This window comes from Pyrus communis, chromosome 2 (assembly GCF_963583255.1).
Source record: "Pyrus communis chromosome 2, drPyrComm1.1, whole genome shotgun sequence".
NCBI lineage: Eukaryota > Viridiplantae > Streptophyta > Magnoliopsida > Rosales > Rosaceae > Pyrus > Pyrus communis.
Window position 1 is genome coordinate 2853227 of NC_084804.1, and position 14510 is coordinate 2867736.

General features: G+C 36.8%; 3 protein-coding genes across 4 annotated transcripts; 1 reads left to right on the top strand and 2 right to left on the bottom strand.

The window, feature by feature from the left end:
- Positions 1-70: 70 nt before the first annotated feature.
- Positions 71-2683, top strand: LOC137726295 (monothiol glutaredoxin-S17-like). Its single transcript, XM_068465206.1, has 3 exons — positions 71-373; positions 482-556; positions 1240-2683. Exons 1-3 carry the CDS (start codon positions 203-205, stop codon positions 2470-2472), a joined length of 1479 nt encoding a protein of 492 aa, XP_068321307.1. The 5' UTR covers positions 71-202; the 3' UTR covers positions 2473-2683.
- A 162-nt stretch (positions 2684-2845) lies between these two features.
- On the bottom strand, positions 2846-5001 carry LOC137726294 (pentatricopeptide repeat-containing protein At4g21705, mitochondrial). Of its 2 annotated transcripts, none has more exons than XM_068465204.1 (2): positions 4654-5001; positions 2846-4436 (listed from the first exon to the last, which is right to left on the bottom strand). In XM_068465204.1, exons 1-2 carry the CDS (start codon positions 4894-4896, stop codon positions 3192-3194), a joined length of 1488 nt encoding a protein of 495 aa, XP_068321305.1. In that variant the 5' UTR covers positions 4897-5001; the 3' UTR covers positions 2846-3191. The 2 variants fall into 2 exon arrangements, with proteins under 2 accessions (XP_068321305.1, XP_068321306.1); XM_068465205.1 differs by having other exon boundaries at positions 2846-4443; positions 4654-4791.
- Positions 5002-5347: 346 nt separating this feature from the next.
- LOC137722939 (heat stress transcription factor B-2a-like) lies at positions 5348-8026 on the bottom strand. The gene is made up of 2 exons (XM_068462071.1): positions 7724-8026; positions 5348-5853 (listed from the first exon to the last, which is right to left on the bottom strand). Exons 1-2 carry the CDS (start codon positions 7958-7960, stop codon positions 5518-5520), a joined length of 573 nt encoding a protein of 190 aa, XP_068318172.1. The 5' UTR covers positions 7961-8026; the 3' UTR covers positions 5348-5517.
- Between the last annotated feature and the right edge of the window lie 6484 nt (positions 8027-14510).

Genomic DNA, 14510 nt, shown 5'->3' on the forward strand with positions numbered 1-14510 from the left:
TAAATAAGATGGTAAACATCTATCATCTGGTTAACAAAAATATTCTCATTCCAATCCATAAAATCAGGTCAAATATTTTGGTAGCCCTGAATGATAAAGGGTGGTGTAATTCACATGTAAGCAGCTTTTAAACCCTCCGTCTCTCGTCTGTTTCTCTCGCTTTTGGTTGTGGGTTTTCCGAATTCAGAAGACTCCGTTCTCCATGGGTGGCTCAGTGAAGGATGTGCAGTCGCAAAAGGAGCTCGATAGCTTGGTCCACGGCGGCTCGCCGGTGGTTCTGCACTTCTGGGCGTCGTGGTGTGAGGCTTCCAAGCACATGGACGAGGTCTTCGCCCACCTCTCCACGGATTTCCCGCAGGCCCATTTCTTAAGGGTAACGTTTCATTCTCTTCTCTGAAGTTTTTTGCTTTTTCTGTTTTCTGTGTGTGTATGTATATATTTTTAGTTTAACTTTTAATCTACTATTGTTTGTAATTTGTAGGTTGAAGCTGAGGAACAGCCGGAGATATCCGAGGCCTATTCGGTTTCCGCTGTGCCGTTTTTCGCCTTTGTGAAGGTATGCTTATTGGATTTATACATGTTTTCTTGGTGATTTTGATGCTGCCAGTTTGATTTTTGAATGAGCATGATTACGTTGTTCGATTTCAAATTCGAGAAGAGAGTTTTGCATTTGGTAAATCTGGTTGTGTGAATGTGGGGTTTAGTGTCCAATTGCTTTTGGGTTGCGGGTGATTTAAATTTGAGTCTGAGGGCTTACTTTTTTTGTTTATTATATCATACTTGCAGCAGTATGATTGTTTCGAATGAGATTTAAGTACTCATTGGCTTCAATTATGATGGAAAACTCAAAATTTGAGAGAGTTTGGTGGAGATTCAATAGGAACACTTTGTTAGTTTGAGTGACTAGAGAAGGATAAGGATCTGTGAATGGTGACATGGATTGTGATGTGACTGTCGGATAATAAAAGAAGCCTTATGTTGCACCTTATCAGTTCGAATGACTACCCGCCCAAAGAATGATTTACTAGATGCGAGACAATTTTAGATGGTTTAGGATGATTTATGATTCATGAGTTTGGAAGATACTTAATCTAGTTGGATACGTGGTAAAGCTTGTTAATTTTGAATTGAGTGAGATAATTCCATATGATTGCTGTTTCGTCGTTGGTTTGGGTTCTCCTATTGTTCTGTATATTTTTCTTATCCTTGTCATGTTCTGTTTGTGCTTTGATTTTCCAGGATGGAAAGGTTGCGGATACATTAGAAGGGGCAGATCCATCCAGTTTGGCAAATAAAGTCGCTAGGGTTGCTGGATCAGTTAACCCTGGAGAACCTGCTGCTCCTGCCAGCCTTGGGATGGCTGCTGGACCGACCATACTCGAAACAGTCCAAGAGTTAGCAAGAGAAAATGGTTCTTCCCAGGTAAAAGTACAAGCGCAAAATGGTCCTGCTGATGCCTTGAAAAGGCGGTTGCAGCATCTGATTGACTCTAATCCAGTCATGCTTTTCATGAAAGGAAGCCCTGAGGCACCCCAATGTGGATTTAGCCAAAAAGTTGTAGACATTTTGAAGGAAGAGAAGTTCAAATTTGGAAGTTTCAATATTCTTTCAGACAGTGAAGTCAGAGAGGGGTTGAAGAAGTTTTCTAACTGGCCAACGTTTCCGCAGCTTTACTGCAAAGGGGAGCTTCTTGGTGGGTGTGACATAGCAATTTCAATGCACGAGAGTGGTGAATTAAAGGAAGTTTTCAGAGACCATGGAATTGATACTACCGATTCTGCTGGGGTAAAAGTAACTGAAGCTGGAAGTGGAAAGGGTGGAATCTCGGCATCTACTGGTGTGAGTGAAACTCTTAACTCTCGACTCGAAAGCCTGATTAATAAAAGCCCTGTTGTGCTATTTATGAAGGGAAAACCAGATGAACCAAAATGTGGTTTCAGCCGAAAGGTGGTCGACATCCTTGTGCAAGAAAAGGTGGACTTTGAGAGTTTTGATATTCTTTCTGATGAAGAAGTCCGTCAAGGGCTCAAAGTTTATTCAAACTGGTCCAGTTATCCTCAGCTATACATCAAAGGTGAACTTATTGGTGGAGCAGATATTGTATTGGAGATGCAAAAGAGTGGGGAGCTCAAGAAGGTTTTGGCAGAGAAAGGGATTGTTCCGAAAGATACTCTTGAAGATCGTTTAAAGAAATTGATTAATTCTTCACAAGTGATGGTCTTCATCAAGGGCACACCCGATGCTCCCAGATGCGGTTTTAGTTCCAAGGTCGTGAATGCCCTAAGAGAAGAGGGTGTGAGTTTTGGGTCCTTTGATATTTTATCCAACGAGGATGTGAGGCAGGGGCTTAAAGTCTTCTCCAACTGGCCAACCTTTCCGCAGCTCTATTACAAAGGTGAGCTGATCGGAGGTTGTGATATCGTGATGGAGCTGAAGAGCAACGGAGAGCTTAAATCCACCCTGACAGAGTGAAGCGCAGTCTCGTTTTATCAAACAATCCCGGTTATCCTAATCTGAGTGTCTGCTGACCTTAGACACATTCCAGTTTGCTTGAGGTGCTTTCTTACCATACACTTTCATATATGTTTTCTTGTGTAATCAGTGGTTACGTACTTCGGATTATTTATGATCAATCTGAGCAATATCAAGAAGTTTATCGGTTGCTGCTTGCTTGGTTATTTTTCTCAAAGAGGTTGAACTTGGCATCTGGTCGAAATAATTTTTAGAGGAAGTAATTTTTCAGTACCGTCTGCACTTCCACTTAATTTTGTCAGGTATTTTTTTGCTGATTTATTCAATCTAATAGCTGAAAAAAGGTAGAACGGTTCGAATGACATCCTTCAAATCGTAAACATATTCCATTGCTTTCATGGGTTATAACATTGTCACAGCACACAGCAAAAAATATTACGAAATCTCAACAATTGCGTTTTTCACAGAAATTGTTCTACGGTTTTTAATCGATTTTGTGAAACTCCACAGAAACCGTCATAAAATCTATTTTCACAGAACTTTCACCACGCCCCTAAGCATCCAGAGATGTTCTGATCGGCGAAACTGTTCCGGAGATGTTCTCTTGTCACCGTTGAAACTGGGGACAATGGGCAGAGGGAGACGGTGGCTTCGTACTTGTCTTGGGATAATAATTTCTTCGCCATCGCCATCGCCATTGAAATATGCTTCTGTAGAAGCTAATTTTCTCTCATGGCAAGGATTTTCGCCGTCTCTTCGCCATCGCCGTCTATTTTATCAGCTTTCATTCGATCCAAAACACTATTCACTTCTTTACCCTCTCTTATATATGCCTTTAACAAAGCATGATACATGTGCTTGTTCACCGGGATGACTTTCCTCAATGCCCCAACAAAAGCTTCCGCATCTTCAGCACTGCCTTCGTCACCAAGCCAACTCAATAAGGTTGTCAGTGTCACTACTCCGAGGTTTGGCTTCCATCTTTTCTCGGAAGACAGACGGAGGGCCACCTTCAAGCACTTAAAAGCCTTCTTCATCTCACCCTTATTCACATACCCCGCCGCCACTGTTTCCCAACTTCTCGCTGTGGTTGCTTTTCCCTTCTCCATCAAGTCTTCAAGCAGAGCTTCTGCTCTCTCGTACAATCCCTTTACGGTGTAGCCTGTAATGACAGTTTGTGGCACCCGAAAATCGTAACAGTTTCCAGACAATTCCCACTCCTCCATCACCTTCTCAGCTTCATCGAGCTCACCGAGCCTCACCAGAGATACCAACATGCCCATATAATCCCTGTTTATGCATCTCTTACAACCGCTTTTCTCAACACCCCATAACCTCAAAACTTCACCCTTATTTCCCATACTCGCATAGAGCGAAATCAGATGATTGTAGCCAAGTCCGTCTTTGTTATCTAGCCTTTCTTCCGACTTCTTTAAAGCATTCATTGCCTTATCGGTTTGGCCTTCTTTAATATAGAAATTGGCGACGACAGCATACGTGTTCCAGTCCATGACAATGTGAGGCTGGCTTTCCATCTCTTTAAAAACCTTTTCCATTCCTTCAAGATCAGACCTCACGCCATACGAATTGATGCAGATTCTATAGCTGAAGTTGTCCGGAGGAACATTGTTCTCCTTCATCTCAGCTAGAACACCGGGGACCTTCTCATGCTGGCCAACATTCGTATACAAACACATGATGTCGTTGTAAGTAAGAGGCGAGGAAACAAATCCCATCTCCTTCATTTTGCGCAAATGAGCGAGGGACTTATCCACTTGGCGCTGCCGGACATAGCAATTCAAAAGAGCACCATACGTCTTGAAGTTCTTATCTTCATCCCTCAAATTATTGAAATATTCTTCCGCGGAAACAAACCCGCGTACCTTCCCAATCAAATCCAGCTGCACGGCATGCTCAACCGGCGAAAATATGCATATCCCCTTCCGATTCATCCACTCTGAAATCTGCAACCTATAACACATTACTACGACAGCAGACGAATTTCCAATTACTTGTGATACAAACAGACACATTAACTAACAAAAATCCTAATTCCCTCTTTCACTCACTTTCTTTAACTAAAATTTAATTACTTTGATGCTTCTTCCAATTTTCTTTCATTTTCTGAGCAACCGAACAGGGGATAACACAAATTGCAAGCTAAGAGAGAAAGATGGAAACCTGGAGGGCTTGGGAGAAGCGTTTCCTCTTTCGGAGGTCGTGAACGATGCGCTGAAGCTCGGCGACTCGGACTTTGGTGCCATTGTAGACCCAGTCGTCGAGCTCTGGAACCACATTCAAGCTAGGGTTTCCGAGCGGACTGATTTTGTTGTAGAGGGTCGGCTTCTTGGTCCTGCTCGTGTAGTAGGACCTGCTCGCCATCGCATTTCGGATTAGGGTTCTGGCGAAGAGCTTCGGATCCATGATTTGGGGTTTAGGGTTTTTGGAGTTGGGGGAGAAGAACCAGAGAAATGAAAATGAAGGGGGGCTTTCGGAGGAAACGGGCCTAATGTTTCTGAAATTGGGCCTTTTTAGTAAAAATTCATTTTCATTATCGTATCATCTAAAGATCGTCTCAATAAAAATTCATTTTATTTGAAAACCGTTTAGTCATTTATATGTGTCGAACAAATTAACAATTATAAAAATGTGTAGCATTGTCATGATTAATCGTCAATTTATTTTATTCACATGGATGACTAAACAACCTTCAATTTAAAAGATTTGTCTGAAAATGATCTTTGGATGATGATGCAAAATATGAACAATTTCAATCAGTTATAACTTTTGTACGATGAAATGATGTCACATGAAATAGGACGAGATTAGTAACTTGACGTAGCATTGTGACCATCGCACCAAAAAGTTTCTCGTGAATTCGGTTTAGCTTGATGATTATTTTCATAATTACAAAACCCCGATACCAAAAGCTAGCAAACACAGCAGAAAAAAGGCAGCATGTCTATATGATACCCAAGATCCAAAATACATATCCCATAAAACCTGACCAACTTGTGTCGACCAAATCAACAGTTATGGTAACAATCAGCATCGAGCTTTGTTCCGATGGTCATCCATGTACTGAGCTACGCAATCCAACAGCTTATTTTCCAGTGTTCTGAACTGAGCTATTTGCACCTGCAGCTCCAACTGCTGTTTTCTCAGGTTCTTATTCTCCTCCATTAATAGCAGGCAATTGTTTTCTTCTGCTGCTGCCAGTGCAGTGCTTGTGCTCCCACTCTCTTCTGAAGCCTTCAGATACGCTGGAAAAGCACTTGGTTCGCATTTCTTCCTGGTGATCTCAACTAGCATGTGCCTGCAGCCCTTTTGGAACTTTTCATGCTTAAATTCCCACAGTTTTGGTGATGTTTTCTTGAATCCCTGCTTTTGGGTTTGAGGGTTAGAATCACAAGTTGAATTGACAAACTTTTGACTAATGTAATGCATGATCGGAAATGCTTTTATAGGAAGTGCTTTTGCTCATAAGCAAACACAAACCAACCCTAGGGTTGAGAGTACTGTAACCCACCGAGGAATGAGATAAAAAGAAGAAAACCTTTATATATGTAGCGCATCCAAATGGGATTAAGGGCATATTTGGGAGAGATTTTTTAGTGCGCTGAAATCACGATTTGGTACACCAAGTGTAATAATATAATTGATTGAAAACTTGAAAAAAAAAAATTTCAATCAGTAGTAATACTTAATGTATCAAATCGTGTTCTCAGTACACTGAAAATTTTCTCGCGTATTTGAGATGCTACACAAAAAACATACACAAGTGCTTTGACTAGACGCACAACAAAATTTACTAAAATTCTTGTCATTGGATTAAGAAAACAATTTTCTTTTGGGAGTACGGTATTTTAGACAATTATTCGTGCAAAAGGATAAAGGGTACCGACCACGACTACACTTGTTTATTCCAAAACCAAATTTGACCGTTGGTGCTAATGCTTCCTAATTAGACAAGGATGAGAAATAATTGATTGAAAATGATTAAGATAAGTACAATAATATTTTACAAATGGATCTATATCGGAGATTCTAGCGTGCAATCGGAAAATTTTATTTTGCTTCTCTCACGTCACGTCAAATTAAGTAACAAGACATTTAAAGAAAGAAAGATTTTTTAGCTAAAATAGTATCTGAATTTTACATAACTTCTTACTTTGGTTCATGAGATTTAAAATCGAATAAGTGTTCTCTGAGTTTGTGCATCATCAATTATTTTGGTTATTTTGTGAAAAATCTCTGTTAAATAACTAAAATGATTGACGGTGAACAAATGTAACATCCCACATCGTCCAGGAGAGTGAATCCTTTAAGCCTTATATGTATATTCTCATCTCTACCTAGCGCGAGGCATTTTGGGAGCTCACTGGCTTCGAGTTCTGTAGGAACTCCGAAGTTACCGTGAGAGTGTGGTCAGGGCTCAAAGCAGATAATATTGTATTACGATGGAGTTGAGCTCGGGATGTGGTGAGGGCTCGAGCCGGATTGTGACAACAAACATAGAGACCATTTTTATGGAAGTCAAATCTTTATGTAATTTCATAGACTAGTTTAGCTAAAATGTCTTTAAAAAAACATATGAGAGAGTAAATATGCAGTTACACCAGGTTTTTCTCATGGTCGGTAGAAGTTTATGCTTTATTATTGCTCACGTAACTCAAAACTATTGCAGTCTGTAGAATGTGATTATTTTGACCAATAAAAACTATCACAAATTTTTGACTTTCACAATAATTTATATATTCTCGTTGACTACTGTCATACAGGGAGAGAGGTATACGCAACAAAGATAACCATGGTCTTCAATCCATGAAATCTTTGAATGAGTAGTTCACTCAATGCTTTGAACGAGTAGATCAATGAATGCAAAAACCTCTGCAGAAATCAAAACATTGACCGGTTTTGCTGATCGACGAACGTTAGTATTCCGGCGGGTAAAGGTTGTTTGCCCAACAAAATACCGTTCGTCGGTCAAATGATATTTCTGGAAGTGATGGTTCAAACCCTAGATTTTTTTTTCTTTTATCTATGAATTACTGGGTTCTTGATCAAGTGATCAGAAATAACCAAAAAATAGAAATTTTCTAAAAGCTTTCTAAACCTTAAATATATAACATGGATATAATTTTCCATGTATATACATTCTTTGTATAATTAAAGCAAATAAACGAGGTTCTGAGTTCAAATCTGATAGACGGAAATGGTTGAAATAGAAAGATAAGGGCGGGCGACTCACATAGGTATTAAGTTGGCGAATGAAGCTGGAGAAGTTGTTGTGCTTGAAATATTTAGGCAGCAGGAGCTCTGAGAAATCAGCAGGAGACCATACTATAAATCCAGTGCCCTCTACATTCCATGACACAATATTCCTCTTCCCACCACCATCTCCTCCGACATCTTGTTCTTCTAGCAGATCGAACGTCTTCGACAGAAACGGGGCGGCGCTTCTTGTTCGGGAAGAAGTTTCAGCCATGTATGGCTGGCTAGCTAGCTTTTGAAATATTTGTTTCCACAGGGTTCCTAAAATATTCTACACTGTACCAGCCTCTTATTTATGCCATGCTTCCACCCTCTAGCTTTTGGAAAGTACTGGCTAATGGCGTGGAACGTTGACTGCTTCCTTTTAACCTTCTTTTTCTTCAAGTTTCTCAAGTTCATGCAACTTTCCCAAAAAGCCAAATTTAGCTTCTTTTTTTTTTTTTTTTATGTAACAAAAGTAGATGGAGGCATATAAATTCATTTGTCTCATGTTGGACAAAGACAAGTGGCGGATTAAAAAAAATTGTACTCGTAATTGTAGGTTAGAAAGAGAAATACTAGCAAAGATACAATAACGTATTAGAATAAATTTACTCCGGCCCTTTGGGAGTTATTCTCGTACATGGTACTATAGTATATGTTCCAAGGGTTAGACTGCGTAGTTTGCCAATTAAAGCGGTACACAACTTGGATTTAGAACGTCATAAAAGAATTCATTACTATTTGGTGTGGATGTCAAAACGTTGTGAAGTAAATAATCTTGCATTTTGTTGTTATTGTACCGTTTATTCTAGTTCTTACCGCAACAAGCAAGAGGTCGGGATGTTATTGTCGTCAACACATCTTTTCCTGAAAATTATTTAATGAGTATCATATACAGATGAAATTCTCAATTAGATAATATTGTGTAACAATCTATGTTATGGGATTTACATATACCCATAATTGCTGTTATAATTGAAATTGGGAAGGATCTTGATATTTCAAAAAATAAGACAATTTCATGTGTTGCAACATAAAACATGAAGCACTTGCATACATTGGTTTTTATGTACATCCGCTTATAATGACATTGATATTTCTTTAATTTCAGATTAATAGAAATATAGTTTATATGATCAAACAAAATTTCTACTAATTGACTGACTAAACATCTAAATTAGTACACAATACTTGAAAATCCAATTAGGTAATGACCATAAGGCTCTTTTATAATAAAAACTCAAGTAGTGGTGTATAGAAAATCCTTGGGAGAAATAAAAGAGGAAATTTTAGGGTTTTGGGTGCACTGAATGATTGTGTAGTCTTCAGTCACCCAATGGTAACCCCGCCACCCCCACCAACCCCAAGATATTCAAACATTGAAAGGATAACCAAAAGGCCGCGAACTCTGACCCATTTTTGGAACAATCTGGCAGAGTTTCAGGTGTATTTTCGCGATTGAAGATTCTTTTCGGATTTTTTTTTTTGCAAGGATTCTGAAAATCTTTAAATCGTGTCTATTCATCATAAATCGTGTTTGATCACACAATAAAAAATGAAAAAATATGATTTGAGGATTCCTAGGATAATTTCGAGATTTATATATTACGTAGATCACGAAATTTAAACTCATTTAAAGATAATAAATAAGATGGTAAACAACACTACCACTTGAGAGTCGTGTGCAAAAAATTTTGATTTGAATACATTTTTTAGAAATGAGGGAACTCTCTTAAAAGTTGGACTTTTCATGAACTCTCTGCTCCCTCACAATTTAACATCAATTTTGTGCTAATATTATAAAGTATTGTGTAAAAAACATAAAGTAACAGAGAGTATATAAAATTCTACTTTTTAAAAAGGGAAAGAGATCCTCTTCGGTCTCTTCCTCTAAAACTCAAGGATCAAATAATCCAGGTATTTAAAATTTGATCAAACGGCTAAAAACAGATAAGTTAGTAAAAAAATTTAAAAGCTATAATAATATTTCACCGTTTGATCAAATTTTTAAAAGTTCAAATTACTTGATCCCTGAGTTTTGAAAAGAGACATCCGGAGAGAATCTCTTTCCTTAGAAGAGTCCTCTTAGTACTTCTTTAAATTTTTCTATATGTAAAAACGATATTAAAGTGGTATTGATTCAAGAAATCAGATGCAGTGCTTTAAACAGCTTACCGACCAAACAGAGTCATGAGATTAGTATATCAAAAAGTACGGAAAATATCCTCTCCGAATCCTTTTTGTGGAAATCTGGGGAAGTTATTAATCACGATCGTTCATTGTACATCATGCGGTCAATTTTCGTTAGATACTATTTATATTCAATTTAAAATTATTTCTGACTGTACGATATATGATGAACAACTGTGATTGATTGATTCCCGAATCTCCACAAAGAGGATCCGGAGAGGATCCTTTTCCAAAAAGTACATTATAAAACCAAGGACTAATATAGTCGGTTTTGATGAATTAAGGTTAGGGCTTTTTAGTCAAAATAATCCTTAAGATTGGCATAAATTTTCACTTGGTCCCTGATATTTGAAATCGATAGAAGTGGTTCCTAAGTTTTGTGCACCATCAATTATTTTAGTCATTCTATGAAAATCTCTATTAATGATAATAAAATGACAAAAATACCTTGAATTTTTGTCAAATCATTTTGACATTGTTTTAGAAGAGAGTATTTTTGTCTTTTTGATCCTTACTTAACATAATTTTTCATGGAATGATCAAAATGATTAATGGTTGACAAACTCAAGGACCACTTCTATTGATTTTAATCTTAGGGATCAAAGTGAAGAGTTATGCAAATTTCATAGATCATTTTAGTTAAAATGCCTTAAGGTTAGTCCGAGGTACAAAAAAACCAGTAACACCAGGGGGGATAAATACTGAGACTTGAACTTAAATTCTTTTTTTTTCTTTTCTTTTTTCTGATTCCAGCTTTAGCTGAAAATTATTGAGTTAAGAGCGTTTATCTCTGCATCGGATCCACCTTTCTTATTATTGCTTGTATAAAACAGAAGTTCATGGAAAGCTATGGACAATGACATGGAATGAGTTATAAAAATTGTATGTTTAGTGTTTTTATTTTATTTTTTACTTTTTAACAAACAATATTATCTATATTAAAGGAGATGAGGGTTTAGCCTCACAATGAGCTAGCAATAATGTAATTTAGATTTGCCTTTGGCGAGAATCGAATATAAAACCTCTCACTTATAAAGGGGTAGTATTTAGTGTTTTTATTATGATTGTTTTTACTAATCAGCATTTGTTTATAATATTTGAGTGATCAATTATACGTGGAATCTTGGTCATGTGTTTTAAATTTAAAAAAGGAAAACTAACGAAAAGTTCAAAAAAAATTTAGTTTTAATGAAAAATGACAAATAAAGGTGTAGTGAATAGTAACAGGGGAAGATGAAAATGTGATTTTTTTGTTAAAAGTGAACAGTACCGGAAGTTTTTCGTTAAAACTCCCCATTAAAAAATGGATGGTGCTTAAAAAAGTCATTGAAGATTCCAGAAGTGAAATCATGTGAGTTTTTTTTTCGGAATCATATAATCTACGACACTTAACTGAATTTAGTCTCAATATTTTTCAATACGGTGTGTCAAACAAAGCTTAATCATTAAACAAAACGTAACAGATACATGGATGCTTCAAAAACCAATGATTTTTTTCTAATGTACATTAGAAGTGCGTGGTTAACTTATCGGAAAGAGCCGTTAGATTTCGTAAAGTTAAATAATCTTACAGCTTACTTTTAGATGTATAAGTTAAATGTACATTTTGATTTGCATTAGAAAAAGCATAGAAAGTCCGACCACATATGGGCCTCACCCTCCTTTGACAACCATTAGAATAAGCATACTGAGGCCCATCTCCCTCATACTCTATTTCTGGGCCAATAGGCCCACTCGTCACCCAGCCGCTGTCCCTTGTTTGACGGACTATTACTCGAGACTACTTTTTTTCAAGTTAACTACTTTGGAGTGTAACCACCACATGACGGTTAAGTTGTCGGGGACAAATTTTAGATTTTTATTTTATATTGTAATTTTTAGGTTTAATTTCTGGGGCTAATAAATAAATCACACGCTAGCTTAATATGAAGAGTTTGATATGCTAGTATACCTATGTGAGTCTTTTTGGCTTTAAAAAATGAATTATCATAGTGAAGCGACCAGTTGTTCCTATTTTTTAAAGAAAAAAAAATTACTGTGGAGTCGATAACTATTCTTTTGCGAAATTATTTCCAAGGCAATTTTGAGTCTTAACCATCGCTTGGCCGTACAAATAATTAATAACTTGTACACAAGTATAATTAAAACATCTTTCTTAATGTAGACGGTGGTTAAGTACAAGCGTACAATAGCTAATTAATATCATTCAATGAAATTGAAAGAAACCGTCATGAGATGAATAAGTTGTTGGGGATGAATTTTATACTTGTATTTCACATAACACGTCATGAGTTTGATTTCTGGCACTGGTGAATCGCAGCCACCAGTGAATGCTGAAATGTTGTAAGTCTTTTCGGCCCTCAAAAGAGTAGATTGTCGTGGCAAAACCATCAGCTAATCTTTTTTTTTTTTTTTTTTTTTTCAAGAATGAAATGGAAAGAAAATTGGGATTCAAGTCTATAACTCTTTGAGCTTAATAATACAACATAAGTCTCATTGACCAATAAAAGGACATAAATTTCAATGTGGTTGAGTGGGCCGGTCTTGAATATGATGTGAGGATTTTCAAACGCTGGCATAATTATAGGTGGCCACTTTGATTTCTGATATCCATATGCGTTCAGAATGTCAAGCGACACAAATAAATAAGTGGACTTAAAACACATGTGGTCGCAAATAACAACTTGTTGTGGCTAAACCCTATTTGGTAAACGGATGAAAAAAAGACATGTATGAAAAATCTGTGAATGATTTGTAGCTCTGTTGCTTAAGAGCATTTTTTTTGTTTTTTTTGCACCAAATTATTCTATAGTTTGTCAAAAAAAAAAATGTGAATGATTTATGTTTATATGTTTAGATACGTTAAGCTCACGAGAGTAAAATTTTGAGTTAAATATAATCTCATACGACATGAAAATGGCACTTTGCAATTTTAAAACGATATTGGAAAGATTTACTATTTGATGCAGTCAAATGTTGAAGGCCCAAATAAATGGATATAAACACATATCATGTAGTACAATGACAAAATACGAACATGACATGTTGTCAGACTTACTATTTACGACATTTAAACGCTCGAATGTTAAACAACAAAAATAAGTGGACCTAAACCACATGTCTTAGTAGTACAAAGCTTAAACACTTAATAGGTAAATAGGTGAAGCACGATATGATGCATTTACATAACTTACAGATGGGTATAGGTTTATATATTCTGGCATGAGTCCATAGATCGAGTTTAAGTTGAGCCGAATAATTTTACGAGATATTATAACATAACGCAACATATGCTAAAATACGACAGATCATTAGGTCAAATATCTAATAATTGATGCAATGGAGTGTAAAACGACAAACTTAAGTGGGCCTAAAACAAATGGCAGCTGACAAGCAAATCAAATAGACAAACCTTATCGATGCATATCACTCATTACCTCACACTGGCCTCAACTAAAGATTGCAACATCAAATCAAATAGAATTTTTACGAAAAGCTTTTGATATCGTTCATTTTAATAAAAAACACATTTTTATACAAAAAAAGTCAATCCTGATACTATTCATTTTACCCTTTATTTTATCCTTATCGTTAAAACTCAAAGTTTTTAAACCATTTTCATTAGTTAGGATGTGTAAAGTTAACGTTTTAAGCTGAGGGATGATCCACAATTGTTTTGGGTGCCCAAATTGATGACAGACACCACCACACCGGCGTTATCATCACACTAAACACATTTGGGGATGCACATTCAACCACAGATCTCTGTGTCCACCACAATCTAATTCATCATCACAAAGTTACAAACCCTTTCGGTTGAGGATTATATAATTGGTTGTTTATTCTTTTGTTAACATTTTTCTAGTTATGCATTATGTATACTTTAGTTACATCGTAGAAATTTCTAGATGATAAGAGTAAAACAACTATTTTGTTGTAGAAACATAAGAGTATTTGTTTTGGGCATTGTGGTTAGTGAAGCAAAAAGTTTCTTGGTTTGGCCTAACAACTTTTGATTAGGGATTGGTAATAAAAAATAATGTTGAGGATGATGTTTTTGGAGTTGAGATCCTCTCTGAGTTTCAATCTGGAACCTAAGGATCATGAAATTTTGACCGTTTAAATTGAATTTGACGGTTATCATTAACTCGTTTCGCTAGCCCACCTCACACAAACTAAGAGCTCGATTCTCTCTTTCTTTGAAACGGTCTATATTTCCTGGTCTTTGAGCTCCGGACAATAAGGTGTAGAGATGATTCAAATTCATGTTTCTAGGTTGAATATAACCAACTTAATGTTGTTACTTGTACATTTCAGTGGGAAAGTGGATGGGTATAGGTGAACCAATTGCCAGAACTTTCATGACCACCTGCCGAATTGAGGTTGATGGAATAACTTCTGGGGTGAAATGCATGCACCCATCGTCAATAATGCATGAAACAACGTATATAAGATTGCTACGAAAATATGATAGGTGAGTAGACATAGCACGCGTAAGAAGTCATTTTTTTTTACCAAAAATTGACAGATGCGCATACATTTCTCATTTTGTAGACAAACGTGCATACATTTCTCACGTTGGAGTTTGAGTG